Raw genomic sequence first — 23,433 nt, forward strand, 5'->3', positions numbered from 1 at the left:
AGTGCCTTAGCTAGCCATTGCTCTTGCTCATTATACAAGCTCGTATATAATTTTTTATACTCGGTGGTAACTTTTCATAGATTGATTGTTTGTAGGATCAAATAGGAGGTTTCAGAAACTGATATTACAATTAAGTGTTGACAGTAAGGTATGAACTGGGTTGATAAATTAATAATACAAAATTACAATCATGGATTAACAGAAGTTTAACTGTCAAATTAAACTTGTGGGAGAAGTGTTCCCTTGGTCGACATGGCCTCAAAAAAGATCATTGGAAGCTCTTAATGGAAACTTTGGCCTGGGGTCCGCCTTGAACATATACAAATATACACTCAGAGCCAGGATTCAAAACCTTCTGCCATTGAGGAAGTGCATAGGTGTCCTTTTCTTCTGTTGAAGAGAGACCCCATAAAGAGCCTGTGAGGTCCTTAACTACCAACTTAAGATCTGAAATTGGCCTCGAAGAAGTATTCTTGATTATCACCCTGTGACGGTAATAGGTTGCACCTCCAACAGTCCATGAGCTACTTATTGAGTGAAGAAATTGCACCGGGGCGCCTGCAACACAACCTTATCATTCTTTAGCCAGTGATAGCAAAAGTAAAATTTGGAAAACAACGATCATTAGATTTAGATACCTTCTGATGTTTTAGATGCCGTTTTTTCCCCTGTATATTTGCCTATCAAGCCAAAAGATGTTAGTTAGCGATGCAATGAGAGCCAGAGCAGAACTTTTCTAAATTAAAACAAGGTTTAGACTCTTTTCTCAACTTTGCTAGTTTAGTTTACTGTATGCATATTGGGAAACCAAAGCCAGAAATAATGTCAATTATGTTACATAATGTAAAAACTAAAACTATTAGCTTCTGAGTAAACATGAAAAATCATAAATGAACGTGGAACCAAACAAGTTCTATAGACAATATAGTACTCACTCGGTGTTTTTTGTCGGGGCACTTGTGATTCATCTTGGTTGTAACCTGTGACATGTAGGAGAAAAGTGATGAGCGTTCATACTGTACGAGGAAGACAACATAGCATAGTAGTTTAGAATAGCGATTATCCCTCACATCTGGGCGTGGAACTAAACAAGTTCTATGATACTTACTTTGTGTTTTTTGTTGGGGCATTGGTGATTCATTATGGTTGTAACCTGTGACAAGAGAAAAGTGATTGAGGATTCATACTGGAAGAGAAAAAGACAACAGAGCAAATTAGTGTATGAGGGATGGAGATTACGCCTCACCTTCACCTACATTACCATGCAAACTCTGCAGTTTAGCAAAGATGCCCACAAGAGGAGCAGAACCTGAAAGTGTAGGCTCAGTTTGTTCATAATTAGATCTGTCATCAGAGAAGCCATCATTTTTATCTGGACCACCCACGAGGGCACCAAAGATGACATTAGGATTTGACTCAGCACGCTTATACCACAGCTCAAATCCTTGAGTGCAGCCAACCTCACTGTGAAGAGAAAAGATTGAAGCAATGGAAGCGCCCCTGTGGTGAACATGAAGAGGATATTTTGTTTCATATCCAACCAAGTAGCTCATATCAGCTGGGTTATTACCAAGGATATAATCAGCCTGTGTCAATCAAAATTCACAGTTTCAGTTTACTAATTAAACCACGCATTAAATCATGATGAACAAAACTTTTATTAGATGCATTTTATTCAATTAAAATTGGAGTTTCACTGGAATGACTAGTAGTAATCTTTTATACAAACTTCTATTATGCAGAATTCGGAGACTAAGCAGAATTTTTATTAGAGAACATCAAACTAAAGATTTTTCGTGCAGATTGCAAAAGATACCTGAGACTTAACAAGGTTGAGGAGCTCCTGAGGCTGAGTTTGTCCATCTGGGCAGTTGAGATTTGCTTTTGTTGCTGAGAGGTAATTAGAGTAAACAGCTAAAAGGAATGAAGCAGAAGAAACATACTGCATGTTGTTCCATTCACGTACATATAGTAAGCCACCTGATAAGCCGAAATAGAATGAAATGATTGTAGTTTTCCATGAATGTTCTTTTGAAGAAAGAGTATAAGAGGCTGTAGAATTAATTTTCTAAATTAGCATCTAACCTGGTGTTTTCTGGACATTGTAACCATCATTCTTTTGCAAGCAGGCACACGAAAAATAATCTGCCTTGGCCTGGTATTGCTTTAGTGTATCAGCATAAGGACCAGCTTTCCCTTCCAGTAATATCTGCAAATTAGGTAAGTTGATGAAATGATACTGTATAGTTCTGTAAAGATCATATTATAATAAATTATCTTCAAATATAGCATTTATACTTTCAGAACATGAAATTGATTTAAATTAAGGGGCTCACAAATAATTACCTTTGTTAGGAGGATCTGCACACCAGCATATTTGTTGTCCCAAGAGAACTCTTTCATTGCCCAGCCAGTTCCACCCATGTATACACCATTGTCCACCACATACTTTAGGTAGTATTTATCTCCAGTTGCCAGGTGTAGCCACGTGGCAGCCCATAATAATTCATCCTACACAGCAGCAGCAGAGTCAGGCTTTTTATTTGATAATGGATACTAATGAAAGTAAAAGCAGAACAGAGCAATGCTAACTCACTGAGTAACCGGAAGAAGTATAGAATTGCTGAGCACTTGAAATAGAGTCATCATAGAGACCTCTGAACCTATCTGCGAATGTGAAGAGCTGCGACAGATTCAACATTATCAATAACAAGTTATCCATTTCATTATCTGTAAGCTATTAAGAGGTTTTCTGTAAATGTGCCTTACTTAGCCTTAATCAATAAGAGAATCAAATATCATGCGTTTTGAGATTTGTAGTCGATGTTTTTCTACAGGTTAAATTTGTTTTTAGAGTCTAAATTTTAAATTTGAACATGAAATTCGAATTTGTCTTTGTCTTAAATTTTGATATAATACAATTTGATCCTAAATTCTAAAAATGAATAAATATAGTCTTTTTGTGATGTCAAGTGGCATTTAGAGTTGAAGCTTGAGTATTTTATACCATTTGGTACATTCTAATTCAAATGTTGTCAGCCTAGAACACGGTTTAATAACACTTATACAAAGTTAAAATTTAAGAACTAAAAACATATTTATTTGTTTTAAAAGTACACCAAAACTCATTGCCCTTCAATGTCACGTGTTGCTTTTAAGTGCTATCAATGATTTTTAACCAGTCAGTGTAAATTCTCACCTGTTTTGCATGAACTAGCAGAAGACCAGAGTAAGAAGAATTGTAGGGCCTGAAAGCCAAAGCTGCAGCAGCCAATGCAGCTGCAGTTTCACCTGCCAGATCAGAGCCAGGGTGTTGTTCATCAATTTTGTAGGCACCTCTTGATGTAGTCATGTCTTCAGCACGCTCCCAGCAGTAATGATCAGAAACTCCATCTCCCACCTGAAATTTGTCCCGACAGAGCAACATCAACATCTTATATACTTCAATTTTTGAAGAAGTCACATGAAGAAACTAATGTAAAAATTAAAGTGTCACTGACTTTCTCACAAGAAAGTATAGTTTGTTAAACTAAATGATCTATAGATTTGAAGTGGAGTGATAAAGATCAATAATGGCAATGATGTCAGACAATGATGACAAACTTAATGAGGTCTTAATCAGAAAACTTGCGTGTAAATGTAATACTATAATCATTAACTCAGGCAGATGAAAATTGGTGAACGAACAAAAGAACACAGTTCCTGTCTGTTGCACTTTCTTACCTGTCCCCAAAGAACATTGGGTTGAGTGTGTGCTTTGACAAAGTAATCAGTTCCCCATTTAATTGCCCATAATGCATGTCCCATTTGGTTCAAGTTCGTAATTTCCTTGCTGAATTCGATGGCTCCCCATGCAAGCATTGTGACACTGTAGGCCATTGGCAACCCAAACTTCACATGATCTCCTGCGTCATAGTACCCTCCCACCAGGTCCACCTGCATAATCACGCAACAACAAAAATGAAAACACAACAAAATGGACTTTAAGTTTTGTTAAGGAGTGGACTTAAGTCTAAGTGGTGGTGGAACAATATCTTCAGACAAATTTTGCTAGAATAATACAATGTTAAGATGTAGACTTTAAAACTAATTCAACCTTGTAAGGTGAAGTTTGTACCCACTTATATACTATAAATTGACCTTATCTTTAGTCGATGCGAAATTTCTAACAAGTTTAACTCAATTCTATAAAATCGATCTGTAAGATGAGATTTGGACCACCAAATCAAGAGACTTTCAACAAATTTAATATTATACTTTACAACTCATTGAGTTATGGATAGTAACTCACTCCTTGCTGAAAACCATCTTGGAGGCCAGAATCACCACGCCACTTGACTCGCTGCTGCAGTGGTAGCTTACCAGATCTTTGTGCTTCAAAGAACATCAAACTCTTGTCAAGGGCATCACCATAGTTGAAGCTTGATGGTGCACTTCCCCCTAAGCGAACAAGAGCTATGAGAAGCACGCACAAAGAGATGTTCAGGTTCTTCATGTTCATGATGATGTTCAATTTGCAGCCTCAGGAAATCAGAAAATGTGACCATATAATATAGAATTATAAACTAAGGTTTCCTTATGCATGCATTGCATTGCGTTCCTAATTCTTATATATAAGAAGAAGAAGAGGAAAAAAAGAAACGGTTTGGTGAATAGGTGGTAGCCATCACGTTCGGGTTGACATTGTACAAATGAAACATTCGCAAGTACGAAGAGGTTCTCACGTTTGGACGTGCCAATGTGTAAACTATATTCATACTTAATGGGTGGTGATACCCTGCTGCACCTCTATAAGGTTGAAGGTATGCCGCACCAATCTGAGCCGTGGATCGTCCTAAATGTTTTGTTTATCTTATTGGAGACCTATCTCGAATCTCTTTCATTTTCCAAAAATATGTAAACTAGAATCTTTTAGTACTGATAAAATAGTTATATATGACACAAAACTAAATAATTTTGTATTCACTGGTTTAATACCATTTTTTATCCCATAGTCATTGAAATGATTTAATATAGTTTTCATTTTTTTTAATTAATGTAGTCTTTATATTTATTTTATTAAATTAATGTTGATGATGTTTAGTGGGTGACAATGTATTAATGTTATTGTTGGGTTATGACACTAATCTTTTATTGCCACGTGTCATCTACATAACCACGTTGTCTCTTTGTAAATGACATTGGCATCAATTTAATGGGAGAAAGACATTAGCTTTTTTTAACAATGAAAAAAAAATTACGAGGCAACAACGCTGAATAATTCCGATAAATTTTGGGATTGATATTAAACTAAAAAAAAAATTATATTTACTAATTTAAAAATGAGAGATCCCTTGCCCTATTGATAAACACGTGGGGGGTGTATATGTAACTTATTAATTTGCCAGAAAAGTATTTTTAATGAGAGTTATCTCCTTTGTTTTTTTTATTATATTTTTAGGTTTAAACCTTCGGTTGGTCCTCATTTTTGTATGGTAATGTCAGTTGAGTCCTCACTTTTGTAACTGACTTAATTGAGTCATATTTTTTGTAAAAATGAGCCAATTTTACACTAACCGTTAAGTGTTTTCAAACGGCGTTAAATTTAGTTAACATGTTGCACAGATAATGTATTGATGTGTGTTATTTGATTACGTGGATTCAACGAAATACCAAATATTCAAAACTTTTCCCCTCTTGCCTGCAACGTCAACTTCATGTGGCCCCATGGTTCTCCAAAACCCATCGTTCAGTACACACGACGTTGTCTCAATGGTGCTTGCAGAATTCGAAGCCGACTTGGACCCTGCTTTGGACAACGCACCTAAAGACGCATCAGAGTCACGTTGTTTGGTGCCCACCTTGGAATCCTTGGATTCTCATGCATCGGAGTTTTTATCTTGAGATAACAGTGGCGTGGTTGATCGGGGGAATTTTCGCGATCCAGTTTTGTATCTTGTGCCCAACCATTTCCCTCTTTGCTACTGCAATCATTACCTGTAATTTCCCTAAAAGCATTTCCCTCTCTTCAAACGCCCCTCTGCAATTTCCTCTAGGAGAAATGAAATTTCAGAAATAAGAAATTTGTTAGTGGCGTAAGCTTAATATTGAAGGTTTTAAGTAAATTACATCTGAGATTACCATTATTGCTTTGAGATCATTACTGGTGAAAATCAAGCACTGTAATCAAATTTGACCAGTTGAAGTACTCCTTTACATTAAAAATCAAGCACTGTAATCAAATTCCCAAACGCCAAATCACACTCACACTTACTACACCCCTCTCTTTGCAAGTCCATTAGAATTTCAATCACTCCCTCTTTCACCATCGCTTCCACCACTACCCTTCTCCTTATATATTCCAATTCCAAAATGCACTCCAACGTTGCAACGGGAAGCCCTAATTCTCTCAAACGCAGAAACCCTATGACTTTAGGGATCTTACCTCTGCACAAAATCTCATCAACCAGGGGGCTTCGAATGAAATTAATCAGCGAACGACGGCTCCTGCAGCACGTCGACGAGATGGCGAATGGCGACGCAGTCAATATACTTTTGGATTTCGGATAGGATGGCACTTGCGAGGTAGGATATCTTGCATTTGGTAAGTGTTGGAGGAGGGATCGTGGGAAGTAGCTGCGATGTTTGTGGAGTTTATCGATTAGGGATGGGAGGGAGGAGAGGATGCGAGAGAGGTTGTGGAGGTTAGGGTCGGAGGAGAAGACGACGTGAGACTTGGCTTCGAGGTCGAGGAGCGTGTCAATGGCAGTGCTGGAATCTGTTGGGAAGAGGAAGGTGAAAGGATTGGTGTTCATGTGAAGGGCTTTGGAAGTTTCTTTCACAGCTTCAATTTTGCCATATCATAATTCTTTAATTTAAATAAAATTTCTACGCAATCAAACAATACATGTCAGCATAAACACGTCAGCTATATTTAACACTGTCTGAGAGCTCTTAATGGTTAGGGTAAAATTAGTTCTTTTTTACAAAAAATATGACCAAATTGAGACAATACGAAAATGAAGACCCAACTGAGATTATCATACAAAAATAAGTACCAATCGAGAGTTTAAACCTATATTTTTATCTACACATTAAAATATGGTGGGCTATCATGATGAATTTATGGCCCACGTCGTTACTGGTAGGACTGGGCCTGGCCTGCTTTAAAAGTTTGGGTGTTACTCCCTTCACCACCACATTTTCTCCCTCCACCTCCCCAATTCTATTATATATTTTTTGAATTACAAAACTAACCTTTTATAATTATAAAAATAACCTTTATACTTTTTAATTTTAATTATTTACTTTAATTCTAAAATCTATATTTTTACCCCTTCTCACCCACCTCCCAACCTTCTCAGATTCTCACCCAAACACCATCATTCTCATCTTCCATTTTTCTTCCATAAGGGTTTTCTTCCATAAGGGTTTTCTTCCTCCTTCAGTGGGCGGTGTGCGACGGTGCGGCAGTGCGACGGTGCGGCGGTGTTGCGGTGGTGCGACGGTGAAGTGTGGTGGTGCTTTCTCCCACAAGGTTAGTGATGATATTTTTAATTTTTTTTTTAAATGTAATGCATATATTTTTGCTCTGTGCTGGGCTGCTCCTCTGCTTTTTTTTTCTGCTGTGTGCGTGTGTTAGGAGAAAGATAATCAGGAAAAACGGAGGTCGAACATCCGTTTGAATCTGAAACGGATGTCCGACCTCCGTTTTTTGCTTGTATATTTAACGGTTGGGTCACGGTTGGGTCGTTTCAATTAGCGTTGTAACTCTCTCTCTCTCTTGTTTCGAAAATTGTTTCTGCAGAAAAAAGGGGATAAAGTGAAAAACAGAGTTGCTGCTATGGCAGTGTTTTTAGATTTTGCTGACGGTGAAGGAAGAGAACTGCCCGTACATGTTGATAACAGCCGCACTACTTTAACATATCTCTATTTTCTCTTTTATGACCTGTAACTTTAAGGCATACATGTTTAAATTTTCTAATTTTAATTTATGTTTCCTTGTATATTGATATGAAGTTTAAATTTGCAATTTACACGCATTAAACTAAATCAATATTATTTAATTAAAATTAAAAAGTATAAAAGTTATTTTTGTAATTATAAAAGGTTAGTTTTGTAATTCAGAAAATATATAATAGAATTGGGGAGGTGGAGGGAGAAAATGTGGTGGTGATGGGAATAACACCCTACAAGTTTTAATGGCTGCAGTTGTGAACGGCGGCCTTCTATCAAAAGTTTTATAAACTGCTAATTTTCGACAATTTGCAAAGCCGAATCAGGAATATATATTTTATTTATAATACTGAATTGTCTCTTTTATTTAATGTCTGATATATTTTTAATTTTTTTCTTCAATCTATTAACTTCTTTTAATAATAAGAAAGAATATATATTTATCATATCATAAGTTGTATTATTAATATTTATCACGGAATTGACAACATACCATTCTTTAGTATATATAAGTTTTTGTTTTTTTAACGCGTATAGTTGACTTTTACAAGTCTAAGTTGGTGTTTGGATTAGCATTCAGATCCTTTTAAAAGTATATTGTGAGCAAAAGATACAAACTATTTCTTTCTCTGAAAAAGCAATGAATTTCTATTGGCATAACAATGCTTAAAACAAGGTTTTGAATTAAATATAATAATAAAATAAGAAAGAGTAAATTCTGACGTGAATTGAAACTTCACAAGAACAAACAAATATACAAACAGAAACAATGAAACTTATACTTTATTGATCATTGAATGAAAGATTACATACAATTACATGAATGAAAAAACCATTTAACACTTGTTTTGGTGGAAATGAATAATCTGTGAAAGGAAACACAGTAAGAATTGATATATATGTCCATGAACTTAGTTGATAGAACTGCAAATGTTTCTGATAATTCCAGCTGAACCGGTTAAAGGCTGAATATCTCCCATTTTGATCATAGCAGCTGCAAAGTCAGACTTAAAGGTTGTGGGATTTTTGCTGTATTCGGACACAATAGAGTCTGTAGAACCTCCACTGAATAGAACTTGATCTGAGTGAAGAAGACCCTTCTTCTGAATCAAATTGTTGAAGTAGTTGTTGTCAAATGAATTAGGTGTCACCAAATCTAGTGCTGCCAATTTCTTGTCATTATCTTCATTGACAACTAATGGACAACCCCGTTGACGAGTGCTTGCAAATCCAGCATCAATGTCACTTGCATTGTTGTAAATCCTTCCACGGAATGTGAAACATTGAGCTTGCCCAATTGTGTGAGCACCTGCATGCGTTACAACATATAACACATAAGAAAAAACTATACTTTGAAACTTTGAAACCAGTGAAAGAACAACATAAGCTATTTGATTAATCAATTACCAGATAGAGTAACCATGTCTTTTGCAGTGAGTCCCTTCTTTTCGAATCTAGAAATAAGAGTGTCAAGATCGTCTGTGAAAAGTGGAAGGTCACTGGTAGCTTCACTTTTGCTTGCTGTGGTAGAATCTCTTCTTCCAAGTTTCACAGTCCATGATGGACCACCCACCTGATCAAGAATTCAGAAAAAATGAATGATTAAGTCATTAATTGCTATATATTATTAGGTTAAAATCATCAAACACTTGTCAATCTAAGCTTGTTACTCACAGCAAATGATGCATCACGAGCAGCTACTGCTAAAATGTCTGCACATGATACAGTTCCTGGACAAACCTTCTCCACCTCAGTTTTTGCTTGATCGATGACGTTAAATCCCCTTACTGAGTTAACATTCTGAAGTGCAGTCTTTTCACTTTCGATGGAGGAGCTATCATCAAGCAAAATCGATGCATCACAACCCTGCAATGCATATGAAAACATTCTCAGTTATTGTTGATGAATCTATGCTCCAAATTAAGCTTAAAAGTACGTACATGTATACGGTATCAATTAATGAATACAAATGAACTAATGTGTATGTATATACCTGAACAAAGCAGTCGTGAAAATGAAGACGAATAAGAGAAGCAGCCATTCGGCGTTCCTTAGAAACTGCAGTACGAATGACAGTTCTGATGGTGGAAAGTGCATTGGGACATGTACTGTCATAAAACTTAGAAGACAATTGTGCATCACATGCTGTAGCTAACAACACCAACGTAGTGACAACAAAACCTATGCTTGGATTTCTATGTGCCATGAATTTGTCTTGTTTTTTGGAAGGTTAAATATGAATTGAATATGTGTAAGTGTAACTTAGCACTCAAAAGAAGAAAGGAACTGATTGATACTTAAGAAGAAAGAGAATGAATGAAGATGATGGAAAAAAAGGGTGTAATGGTGGTGAATTTATAGGGCATGATTTGGTTGTGTGAGAAATTGCCATAGTCAATGAATGTACAAAAGCTGGCTAGGTCGCTATTATCTGCTGCAGCGTGTTTTTGTGGGTTGATGGCGCGGTCTGAGTTGACCAGGTATAATTGTTAGCTAACATGAATAAAGTTATACTGTAACCCCAAAATGGTTTGGATTACTTCAATTTTGCTTTCCCAAGTTTGATCCTCGGGAATAATTAAATAAAAGAATATTAATTTGCCTCACATTTAAAAAAAATAAAAATAAATAATTGACTTTTATTTTAACGATACGTGGTCATAAATTCTGACAATTTATTCATAAAATTTTAAGAAGATAAAGTCATAACTTATTATGACTTTTTTTGTAAATTTATTAAAGTAAAAGTTATTAAATCTTATAACGATTTTCAATTTAAACTAAGTTCATCCTAACTTATGACGATGTTGTTAAGATAAAATTTAATACTTTAGTTTATTATGAACTGAAAATTGTCATAGTTTTGATGATTTTAATTCAAATCAAAAGTTATTATAAGTCCTGACAATTTCGAATTTATAAAAAAATCGTCATGACGACTTCACTTATAAAAAAAATCATTAAAAGTTACGAGGACTTCAACATCAATTTTCTAATGTAAATTAGTGAATAAATTACTTTATTTTTAAAAAATTGTCATTAATTGCATTTTTTTTTGTTGAAGAGAGGGTTTGTTGCTCTATTTCACGTGTTTTCGTGTTGCATGCATTTTTGCATTTTTCTATTAATCTTATCATATCAGAAAGCTTCCTCGAAAGAGACCTTGTCGCCTTGTTCTTGTCTTTATGTTTTTCACATTATACTGTTTAAATAACAGATTAATTTGACCAAAAGAAAGTTGCAAAGTGTCTTGATTATTGTGATTGAAAACAGTATCCCTAGGGATGACAACGGGTCGGGTCGGACACGGATAACGCCTAGTGTAATCCGACTCGACAAAAAAAAAAATCCACCCGCTACCTGCATGGATACCCGCTAAAAAATATCTACGAATATTTTAAAACCTGCGGATACTCGTGGATACCCGCAGATACCTACAAATATTTAGAAAATTATATTTTTATAAAATATTAAAATAAAATTACAAAAAATATATAAAATATAATATAAATTAAATTAAATATAATTTAAAATTTAATTTTAATTAAATTTAACCTTATAAAATATAAATTAATGTTAATTTTAATTAAATTTAACTTAATAAAATATAAATTAAATTTTTAATTTTTATTTTTTGCGAGTAGCGAATATCCGCGGGTACAGATAATATAATACCCGCACCCGACCCGTTTATAAGCGGGTATTAAAATATCCACTACCCACAACCCGCGAGTAGTAAATATTCGCGGATATCCACAGGTACGGATAATATAATACCCGCACCCGACCCGTTTATAAGCGGGTATTAAAATATCCGTTACCCACAACCCGCGGGTAGCAAATATTCGCGGATATTAACTATCAATATATACAAAATTTACTATTACCCGTTCAATAACTTTATATATAATCTACATTAATTAACTATCTTGATGCCAAATTTTATATATAAAAGTATCGATATCATATGATAACAATTAAATAATTTCATTTTGAAGAAGAATATATTGAAAATATTAAATAATGTTATATTTTTTAAACTAAAAGTTATTGATGATTGATTTATATTAGAAAACCGATTTAATTACTTTTAGCGAAAAATTTTCAATCATATTTTGTTTTCAAAATTCGAATTTAAAATTTTCCCTCTTAAAGAATAATATGTTAGTTGCAAGTAATTTTTTTTAATATAAAAAAAAACTATACATTTTACGTATTGTAGATAATGTGTACATTAAAAAAAAACTAATTGCTTTTTATTTCGATAAGAGTTATTACTAGTCACTCTGAATAAATGTATACGTACCGAATCAAATTAAGGAAAAGAAAATAAAGTTGTGGATGAGAACTTTCTCTTTTTGATGTCAACATCAAGAATGGCAACTATATAAAGAATCAAATTCAGAATATATAATTGTTATAATCAGAAAGTCAACTACAATTTCGTTAGCAAAAGTATGTATAATAAAGTCAAACTGACTAATCATACAATTTACCGTTAGCAAAAGTATATATAAAAAAGTCGAATTGGCTAATGATTAAGGAAACCCTGGTCAAATAAAATAATTAAATTAACCATTAGAGTGGCAAAACCACTAAATATTATGGTAACAATGGTTAGATGCTAAACAGTACAATATTTATGCCTGAGAGACGATACAAATTTCAATAGAGAAACCCTGATCAAATAAAATATTTATTTATTTATTTTCTTAATTGTACGTTCCATCTATTTTATTCCACGCACTTTTCCTCCCATGCTAATTTACAAACAAATTATACAATATATTTGATTTTAAAAGTTTCCAATACTAATAACTAAGTACATATGCATACACACTATTCAAAATGAAAATTCAATATATATTGTAGCACGTGTCTGTGATTATGGTACAACACAAACAGACAAACATGTTCGTACAAGTTTGTTCTGCATTATCTTGGAAACTACCCACCGTTCATGCACATATACGAGGAAGAGCTTGTCATCACTTATTTCATGCAAAGTTTTTCCCTATACTAAGATATATTCAAAACAGAAAATGTCAAAATAATGAACATACCACCAGCTGGAATTAGCGACAAAACAACAAAGGATAATGAATACAAGAATTGGTCCAAAAGCTTTCATACAATGTATATGGTAAGCTGCCACCTTTAGCACAACACCGCGTTGAGCAGATTTTAATGACTGCGAATGATTCTAACACAAACTAAAACCTCCTATAAATTCACTGCCATTCCACCGTCTTTTTCCATCGTCTTCATCTTCATTCTCTTTCTTTATTGCTCAATTAATACCAATTATAGTGCTTTACTTCTCTTCAGCGTTGAGTTAAATAATTGATTCAGTTCATTGTATTTAATATTGGAACGTGACATTCATAGATGGCGTGCAGAACTTCAAGCATAGCAAGTTTTGTTGTCATTACGTTGGTGTTGTTAGCCACAATATCTGATGCACAATTGTCTTCTAAGTTTTATGACAATACATGTCCCAATGCACTTTCCACCATCAGAACTGTCATTCGTACTGCAGTTTCTAAAGAACGTCGCATGGCTGCATCTCTCATTCGTCTTCATTTTCACGATTGTTTTGTTCAGGTATATATACACATCTTCATTTTTTGTTTACTAATCAATACCATGTACTAACTTTAAGCTTAACTATTGGACCATAAAATCATTAACTGAGAATCTTTTCATATGCTTTGCAGGGTTGTGATGCATCAATTTTGCTTGATGATAGCTCCTCCATCGAGAGCGAAAAGACTGCACCTCAGAATTTTAACTCAGTTAGAGGATTTAACGTCATTGATCAAGCAAAAACTGAGGTGGAGAAAGTGTGTCCAGGAGTTGTATCATGTGCAGACATTGTGGCAGTAGCTGCTCGTGATGCATCATTTGCTGTGAGTAACAAACTTAGATTGACAAATGTTTGATGGTTTTAACTTAATAATATATAGCAATTAATGACTTAATCATTCATTTTTATTTTTTTTGAATTCTTGATCAGGTGGGTGGTCCATCATGGACTGTGAAGCTTGGAAGAAGAGATTCTACCACAGCAAGCAAAATTGAAGCCACTGATGACCTTCCACGTTTTACAGACGATGTTGACATTCTTATTTCTAGATTCGACAAGAAGGGACTCACTGCCAGAGACATGGTTACTCTATCTGGTAATTGATCATTTATCATATATATGTTTGAAAACATTTTCTAATTTATGTTTGTACAGTTAAGGGTGAGAGAATTATATATTAAAGCAATATTGTGTATGTTAATGCATGCAGGTGCTCACACAATTGGACAAGCTCAGTGTTCGACATTCCGTGGAAGGATTTACAACAATGCAAGTGATATTGATGCTGGATTTGCAAGCACTCGTCAACGGGGTTGTCCATTAGTTGTCAGTGATGATAATGACAAGAAATTGGCAGCGCTAGACTTGGTGACACCTAATTCATTTGACAACAACTACTTCAAGAATTTGATTCAGAAGAAGGGTCTTCTTCACTCAGATCAAGTTCTATTCAGTGGAGGCTCTACAGATTCTATTGTGTCCGAATACAGCAAAAATCCTACAACTTTTAAGTCTGACTTTGCAGCTGCTATGATCAAAATGGGAGATATTGAACCGTTAACCGGATCAGCTGGAATCATCAGAAAGATTTGCAGCTCTGTCAACTAAGTCAAGTTTTTGCCTTCCCTCTGTTTTTTAAGGTTTTAATAATTCGTTATTCAATTGTTCGTTGTTTCTATTTCATTCGTCAATTGTATTTAGTTCTAAATGTATGTATTCTTATCAATTTATGAAAACGAAATTCTATTTAGTGGCCATAACTTTCATTCTTATGCCTCACGTCTGAGGGATCCACTTTGTAGAAGATTGGTCAAACGAGCTGTGTTTTTATGATTTAGTGGAGATTCCCCAACACAACACAAGGCCTACCTTTCTCATGTGAATTATTATCTTTTTCCCTGTAGACAGTATAACAGTTAGGAAATTGCCACGTGTTTTAAGAATCAATTGTTAATATATAAGTAAAAATACAATTTATACAATATAGCCAGAATTCACATCATGAGTTGTTAAGTAAACAAATTCTTTAATCCATTCAAGCAACCTTAAGTTATTTCGCAGATATTGTTGCCACAATCAAATGAGTGTTCCGAACAATCAGCATTCTAATCTTGAGGTTCATATATGCATTATGTGATAAACGAATAAGTTGCACTACAGAAGAGGGTATCTAGCAATATTCCTTCACTTTCTCTACTTTCTCATAGTATACGGCAATATTGTGAAGTAAAGGGTTCAGCAGTGTGATTGTTAGGATAATGAGAAGTCTCTTATGGATTTAAATGGATGATATTTGTCAAAAGTATTCCCTCAAAGTAAGATTAACTTAGACAAATAACAATTAATGTTATAATTAAGAAAAATGATTCTTTGACACACCTAAATTTTTTACATTCATTTCACACTATCCTTACTTACTTTTTACTCTCTTCTTTCTTGAAAAAATACAAAATTTTACACTTTTAAGACTATTTTACCCTTATACTCTGTGTCAAATGAATGTAAAAGTGTGTCATGGTATCATTTCTCTATAATTAATGTATAACCTATTTTCTTACCTCAATCCTTTATTTATACATTTTGGAGTGGCCATTCAATTAAGCTGGGCCTAATTAAAATCCAAACATTTATAATCATGTTTTAACCTTGAGTTAATCAATTTTAAGGTTTGATATGCTTTGGTATTATTCATACCATTCGGTCACATAAACTTTTGCTCAATTTGTCACACAATTGTTCAGTCTCAATGACCTGTAGTTGGGGGTATTTGATTGACTTGATGATTGATTGTTCAAGTTATAGTTATCTGAACTAAATAATCGTTCGAATTGATGGTTGACGGTTTGGGTTATAACTGACCAGACGATCGTACATTTGGATTTTGATTCCAAACTCAAAAATCATTCAGATTGTTTGAGTTGTGGTTGATCATATGGTTATAAACTATAATTACTCCTTTAAATAATTATTGACGAAAAAAATTATTTATATTTAGATTATTTTAATTATTATATTTATTTTTCATTAATCAATAACTTAAATTATATAAATAATTTTCACTATTTTTAAATTTTTTATCTTTGTTTTTTTTTCTATAGAAATTTCCAAATGAAAACTTGTTGTATGAAGGACTTCCCATTTGAAAAAAAAAATTATAGTTGATAGTATGTAAGGAAATTTATATTCCACTTATAAATTATGATTTGATAAGCGGTAATGAACGTGAGATTTCTAACCAATTATGTTTTAATGATTTTTTTTATACAGTTATAAGACAATTTTAAAAATAATTTAAGAAAAGTATGTTCCTCTTTCTTGTGTATTGTGAGGTATTGCAATGCCAAGATAAAATTAGGAAAATGTGGGGCGGCAATGCGGGTAATGGACATACCCTTACCACTTTTCTTACTCTTTTAATATTAATTAGTTATTTAAAAAAAACTAATAAAAGTGAATGATTTATGTTATTATACACTCGAAATTACCAGTCAAACATTTAAGAAGAATGAAAATATTAAAAATAAGTAAAACTAATAAAATATTAAATCTAAACACTGTTTGGTTTACTGAAATTCATAATAAATCACTTTAACATAACCACATAAAAAAATGTGAGTGAATTTTGAAATATAGAATAAGCCAAATTATTAAAATAGTAAAAGAAAAAGTATATATATAATAAATTGTGAATATTTTAATAATTTAATGCTTGAGATAACATGATAAAATATTGTAAGGGGTATGGAGTTAGAAACAATATATATAGGTGTTACCCATACCAATCCATACCCAATCAATAAATCAATACAGAAATTTTTTGTCAAAATATAAATGAGTTTAAACAATACTTATAAGATAAGTTTATTTGTCATTCATACACATGGTGATATATAATTAGATATAAAATATATCAAAATTTTAGAAATAAAACAATAAAGTGTTTGAAATCGAAAATAAAATAGAAAATATTGAAAAAATCATTGTAATGAAAACGATATAATTTTAAAATTAAGATAAGAACGTTTGTTCTCTTTTTTATTTTACAATTTGAACAATCACAAAATAAGTTATACGATTTCTTTAGTAAAGAAGTAAATAAAAAATTATACATACCATTGTTATATTTGTTAATTATATATTTGACTTCATGAGAGATGTGAATTGCCTTTTAAATTATTTTCTAAAAAACTTACTCACATATAATAATCAAAATCACTATAGTTAATTATATATAATAATTGAAGTCAGTTTGACTAGGTATAACTATGGCTAGCTAGCATGCGTAAAGTTACATTATAAGTCACAATGATTTGGATTAATCTTAATATTAATGACTTAATATTTGTCGACCATTTTGACAAAATAGAATTTAAAGTTTTAATGAAAACTTTTCTATCATTCGACCACGTGATAATTACTTTTACTGAAAACTTTTCAATCATATTTTTCTCAAAACTCGAAGTAATTTTTATATATAAAAAAATTATATATTTTACAAACTATTGTAGATAATGTGTACATTAAAAAAAACTATTTGTTTTATTTTGATAAGAGTTTACTAGTCACTCTAAGTAAATGTATGATAAAGTCAAATTAAGAAAATAATACTTTTTTTCGAAAGAAAATAAAGTTTGGATGAGAACTTTCTCTTTTTTATGTTTGACAAACTGTCAACGTCAAGAATGGCAACTATATAAAGAATCAAATTCAGAATAGATATTTGTCATAATTAGAAAGTCAACTACAATTACGTTAGCAAAAGTGTGTATAAAAAAGTCAAACTGACTAATCATACAATTACCGTTAGCAAAAGTATATATAAAAAGGTCAAATTGATTAATGATTAGAAAAACTTTGGTTAAATAAAATAATTAAATTAACCATTAGAGTGGCAAACAGTTAAATATAGCATGGTAACAATGGTTAATAGAGAAGCCTTGGTCAAATAAAACATTTATTTATTTATTTTCTTAATTGTACTTTCCGTCTATTTTATTCCACGCACCTTTCCTCCCTTGTTCATTTACAAACAAATTATACAGTATATTTTATCCATGATTTTAAAAGTTTCCAATAATAATAACTAAGTCATGGAGACACACTATTCAAAATTATTGGGAATCTTTTAGGGTTTTTAGAAACAAGAGAGGTATGAAATATATGGAAATATATTTATTGTTGTATTTTATTCATATTATATATATATATATATAGAAAAAATAAATATTAAATATTCATAATATTTCAATTTTAATTTTTTAATTCTAAAATAATATCTAATTTTAAAAACTGAAACATTTCTTAAAAGCTAATTTAATTAAAAAAAATCCTTTATTTAATTTTATTTTGCATGGGTGGAAATAACAGGGTTTATCATTACTTATATATGTGTGTACAGATTCTCGATAGTGCCACAAGTTTCCTGCACTGCACTTTCTCTGTTTCCATATATATTTTTTATTATTCTAAAGTTCTGTCACCATTCTTTGCTTGCAATAATAAAGGAAAAAGATATTCAGTTTTTCTGTGTTATATATCAGTTTTACTTAAAATATATATATTTTAATACACATTTTTTTTACAATATTTTAATATTATATGTCATTTTCTTACTAATTTATTATATTTACATACTCTATATTTAATAAAAAAAAATTGTTAAAATATTGTAAAAAAAATGTGTTTTTTGACTTTAATATATTTACGCAGAAAGTTCAACAAGAAATTAAATTTGTTTCATTTATAAAAAAGAGAGAGAATTTTATTTGATTGAGAAGAATGATAATAATTGATCATTCATTATACTTTTGTATTACTTTGTAAAATAATTTAATAAAAATATGTGTAATATTATAAGTTTGACTCAGGTTATTAGATTTGAATATTTCTTATATTACACTTATAATACTAACATTAAGTGAAATATTACAAGTTTGACTCAGGTTGAATTCCAAAAAAATTGATCTATCTATTATACAATGATTCAAGCCAGTTCTAGCTTAATGAAATTTATTTTATATATATCATTTTAAAAGTTTAAGATGACATGAATTAGTTATTGTTTTCTCATGTATAACAAGCTAGCTAGTCATTGATAACGTTATCATTTCTTGTCTGAGCCCTTTTCCTGGAATATTTTGTTGTAAAATTGCTGACAAAATCACGAACAGAATTTCCTGAGGCGTGTAGAGTCACTGTCCTTAAGGACTTATCTGCGGTGTATTGTGCAAGTCCTCCAGGATACAATAGGAACTTCCCAGAATATATCTGAGGATCTCAGAACTAGCAAGAAACTCTCTAAAGTATATACCCAGGATAGTTTTAGGAAAGAAAATGAGAGAATGAGAGAAGAGATTTTGATGGTAATGGTTTTTTCATTCAATCTGGAAATGAACAAAGGGTTTATTTATAGGTTGCAAAAATCAAACCGTTGAATTGAAAATGAACGTTACTATCGTTGGCCAAAGACGTTGCTTCTCAACGTATACTTCAACGTTGCAAAAACATTATGAACGTTGCACATCATTCTTTTTGCAATAAAATATTATTTTTATAACAATCCCCCACTTATTGCAAAAAGAAAGTTAAAAGAAAATGTCTTTGATCCAAACAGTTCTGTCTCAAAAGTGATTTCTCATTTTGCAGATAATCCTTTTTCAAAAGAAAGATATGTCATGTTTGTGTAAACTTGGAAAATGATTGTATATAAAGCAATAGCGCAAATCTTTGTTCTGATGGATAATCAAAGATTGAAAGTAAGATAAGAGTATTTATATCCTGGGTCTTATAAGATGTAATGCATCAGAGCTGGTATAGCAAGCTATATGAACCAGTCTTAGATCGAGAAACTTAACACACAATGTAATTGGTATAGCAAGCTATATGAACCAAAGACGCTTGACGTGTGTTAGAGGTTTATCAATCACAATACACCCCCCAATTCTTGTTGTTATCGCTGTGTTGCGCTAATTAGGCCATGCGCGTGCCCGGTATTCATGAGTGCTCTAGAGATCATGCCAAGATCTCATACAAGCGGCCCCACTTGACACTCATATAGGTGATTTCATCAAGTGTATGCTGCAAATCATACACCACCCGTAAGGGATATGAAGATCATTAAAAACTTTAAGCTAAAATTCTTTCACCACATAGAATTTTAACGATAAAGTTTAACCTCTCATAATACAGTTTCTAGCACTTTCACTCACACCATAGGAAGGGACATAATTGATTAGAATCAATTTAGTGCTATCAGAACTAACAAGTGACTTGTTTTTACCCATATGAACCTTATTCATGGGATCTCCAATCACAAAGGTTGGGTTACCATCACTTGTTTGTTTGTCAGTGGCTTAAGTCCCATTCCCCTTGATGTTTCTAAGATCATATTTCTTCCCAAGGGTTTTGTCAGAGGATCTGCTAGATTCCTTTCTGACTTCACATAGTCAATGGAAATAGTTCCACTCTTTAGCAGCTGCTTCACCAAATTGTGTCTCAATTGGATATGTCTATTCTTTCCATTGTAATTCTTGTTTTTAGTTATAGCTATTGCCGATTGGCAATCACAGTGTATTGACACCGATGGGGTTGGTTTCATTCCTAGTGGAATGTTTGCTAAGAAGTTTTTCAACCACTCAGCCTCACTATCAGCCATCTCAAGAGCGACAAACTCAGATTCCATTGTTGATCTTGCAATAATAGTTTGTTTGGCTGATCTCCATGTAATCGCACCACCCCCAAGTGTGAATACATAACCACTAGTGGATTTTGTCTCATCTGAATCAGAGATCCAATTAGCATCACTATACCCTTCTAGTACAGCGGGAAATCCACTATATTCAATGGCATAATCCATTGAACCTCTTAAGTATCTCATAAGCCTAGAAAGTGCATCCCAATGTTCTTGATATTGACATTGAGTGTACCTACTCAGTCTACCTACTGCATAAGCAATATCAGGTCTAGAAAAGCTCATCAAGTGTAGTAAGCTCCCAATTATCTGGGCATACTGAGGCTGAGATAATGATTCTCCTCTATTTTTCATTAATTTAGAGTTAGCATCATAAGGGGTACTCACGGGTTTGAAATCATAATACCCAAACTTCTTAAGAAGTTTCTCAATGTATTGTTCTTGGGATAGTAATATACTATCTCCATTCCTTATGATTTTAACACCTAAAATTACATTGGCTTCACCCATGTCTTTCATTTCAAAGTTCGATCCTAGAAATAATTTAGTTCTAGTAACAATCTCATTGCATGTACCAAAAATTAACATGTCATCCACATACAAACATATAATGACGCAATCACCATTTTCAAATTTAGAGTACACACATTTATCAGCATCATTAGGTGAAAAACCATCACATAGCAATACATTATCTAGTTTTTCATGCCACTGTTTTGGTGCTTGTTTCAATCCATACAAAGATTTTAAAAGTTTACAAACTTTATTCTCTTGACCGGGTACTACACACCCTTCAGGTTGAGTCATATAAATTTCCTCCTCTAAATCACCATTCAAAAAGGCAGTTTTGACATCCATTTGGTGTATCACTAGCTTATGGATGGCTGCTAAGGCTAACAACACTCGAATAGAGGAAATCCTAGTCACAGGGGCAAAAGTATCAAAGTAATCTATGTTGGGTTTTTGAGTAAAACCTTTTGCTACTAATCTTGCCTTATACTTCTCTATGGATCCATCAGGATGATACTTTTTCTTAAAGATCCACTTACAACCAATGGGTTTTGCTCCTTTAGGCAAATCTACTAAAGTCCAAGTATTGTTTTTCTGAATTGATTCAATTTCAGTCTTAATGGCCTTATCTCACTGTTTTGCATCAGAAGCACTAATGGCTTCTACAAAGTTACATGGATCATTGTCAACAAGATAAGTATAAAAGTCATCTCCAAAGGAAGTTTCCTTTCTCTGCCTTTTGCTTCTTCTCAAATCCTCATTTAAGGTATTACTATTATCATTATCATCAACAGGTTGAGACATCTCACTAACCTTTAAGGGAAACACATGTTCAAAAAATTCAGCATTTTTCGTCTCCATTATAGAATTTCTCTCAAGTATATCACTTTTAAGAACTAGAAACCTATAGGCAGCACTATGTTCAGCATAACCTAAAAACATACAATCAGAGGTTTTAGAGCCTATTTTCCTTTTCTTAGGATCGGGTAACATTACCTTAGCTAGGCACCCCCACACTCTTAAATATTTAAGGTTAGGTTGGTAACCTTTCCACAACTCATAAGGAGTTTTACCGGTTTTCTTATGGGGTATTCTATTTTGTAAAAAACATGCAGTAAGCAAGGCTTCTCCCCAAAGGTTATCAGGTGCACCAGAACTAACAAGCATAGCATTCATCATTTCCTTAAGGGTTCTATTTTTTCTCTCAGCTACTCCATTAGACTCAGGTGAATATGGTGGGGTTACTTCATGGATAATTCCTTCTTTAACACAATATTCATTAAAAAGCACATATTCACCACCTCTATCGGATCTAATCCTTTTAATTTTCTTATTCAACTGATTTTCTACTTCTACCTTATAGGTTAAAAATACATCAAAGGCTTCATCTTTATGTTTGATTAAGTAAACTTTGGTATATCTAGAATAATCATCTATAAAGGTCACAAAATAATTTTTACCTCCTCTAGACATGGTTTGTTTCATATCAGCTAGATCAGTATGAATTAACCCTAACAGTTCAGTTTGACGTTCCACAGAGAAACATGTTTTCTTTGTTATTTTAGATTCTACACATATATCACATTTACTACTCTGTTTATCATGCATATTAATCAATCCTAGTTGTTTTAATTTCATAACATAGGAAGAATTCAGATGTCCTAATCTAGCATGCCATATATCATACGAGTCAACAATATAAGCAGAAGAAGATGATTCATTAATATTTAGAATGAAGAGTCCTTGATCACAATATCCCTTCCCCACGAAAACATTATTTTTTGTCATAATGATCTTGTCAGACTCAAAAGTTACTTTAACCCCCACTTTTCCCAGTAGTGATACAGAGATTAAATAACTCTGATTGATGGCACATGTAGCACGTCACTCAAGGCCAGAGTCTTTCCAGATGTGAGTTTGAGAAGAACTTTTCCTTTTCCCAGAACAGGAGTGGTCCTGGAATCACCGAGGTAGACGTGTTCTTCTCCATCCCCTACACTAGTGTAAGAGGTAAAAGCACTTCTGTTTGCACAGATATGCCTGGTAGCACCAGAGTCTACCACCCACTTGCTCACATTGGTCATCAGATTTACTTGAGAAACGACCGCAGCAATAATGTCATCTCCTTCGACTATATTAGCCTTAGGAGGATTGTCGTTTCTTACTCTGCGCCTGCACTGTGGTGCATGATGGCCTGGCTTCCCACATACGA

The 23,433-nt window shown here is 33.1% G+C and overlaps 3 protein-coding genes and 1 long non-coding RNA gene across 4 annotated transcripts; 2 read left to right on the forward strand and 2 right to left on the reverse strand.

Annotated features, from left to right (window-relative positions):
* Positions 1–47: 47 nt before the first annotated feature.
* LOC108340341 (endoglucanase 5) lies at positions 48–4,550 on the reverse strand. Its single transcript, XM_017577642.2, has 12 exons — positions 4,292–4,550; positions 3,724–3,936; positions 3,200–3,400; positions 2,597–2,683; positions 2,347–2,511; positions 2,086–2,209; positions 1,817–1,980; positions 1,247–1,586; positions 1,109–1,153; positions 936–980; positions 639–680; positions 48–558 (listed from the first exon to the last, which is right to left on the reverse strand). The coding sequence occupies exons 1-12, from the start codon at positions 4,499–4,501 to the stop codon at positions 269–271; spliced, it is 1,926 nt and encodes a 641-aa protein (XP_017433131.1). The 5' UTR covers positions 4,502–4,550; the 3' UTR covers positions 48–268.
* LOC128196516 (uncharacterized) lies at positions 1,944–3,709 on the forward strand. The gene is made up of 3 exons (XR_008248886.1): positions 1,944–2,220; positions 2,356–2,732; positions 3,221–3,709. It is a non-coding gene; the product is annotated as an uncharacterized LOC128196516 (long non-coding RNA).
* A 4,148-nt stretch (positions 4,551–8,698) lies between the features above and the next one.
* Positions 8,699–10,259, reverse strand: LOC108340339 (lignin-forming anionic peroxidase-like). The gene is made up of 4 exons (XM_017577639.2): positions 9,929–10,259; positions 9,610–9,801; positions 9,343–9,508; positions 8,699–9,244 (listed from the first exon to the last, which is right to left on the reverse strand). The coding sequence occupies exons 1-4, from the start codon at positions 10,139–10,141 to the stop codon at positions 8,847–8,849; spliced, it is 969 nt and encodes a 322-aa protein (XP_017433128.1). The 5' UTR covers positions 10,142–10,259; the 3' UTR covers positions 8,699–8,846.
* Positions 10,260–13,192: 2,933 nt separating this feature from the next.
* On the forward strand, positions 13,193–14,824 carry LOC108339962 (lignin-forming anionic peroxidase-like). The gene is made up of 4 exons (XM_017577193.2): positions 13,193–13,539; positions 13,653–13,844; positions 13,952–14,117; positions 14,232–14,824. Exons 1-4 carry the CDS (start codon positions 13,324–13,326, stop codon positions 14,627–14,629), a joined length of 972 nt encoding a protein of 323 aa, XP_017432682.1. The 5' UTR covers positions 13,193–13,323; the 3' UTR covers positions 14,630–14,824.
* Positions 14,825–23,433: the final 8,609 nt, after the last annotated feature.

Source organism: Vigna angularis, chromosome 5 (assembly GCF_016808095.1).
Source record: "Vigna angularis cultivar LongXiaoDou No.4 chromosome 5, ASM1680809v1, whole genome shotgun sequence".
Lineage (NCBI taxonomy): Eukaryota > Viridiplantae > Streptophyta > Magnoliopsida > Fabales > Fabaceae > Vigna > Vigna angularis.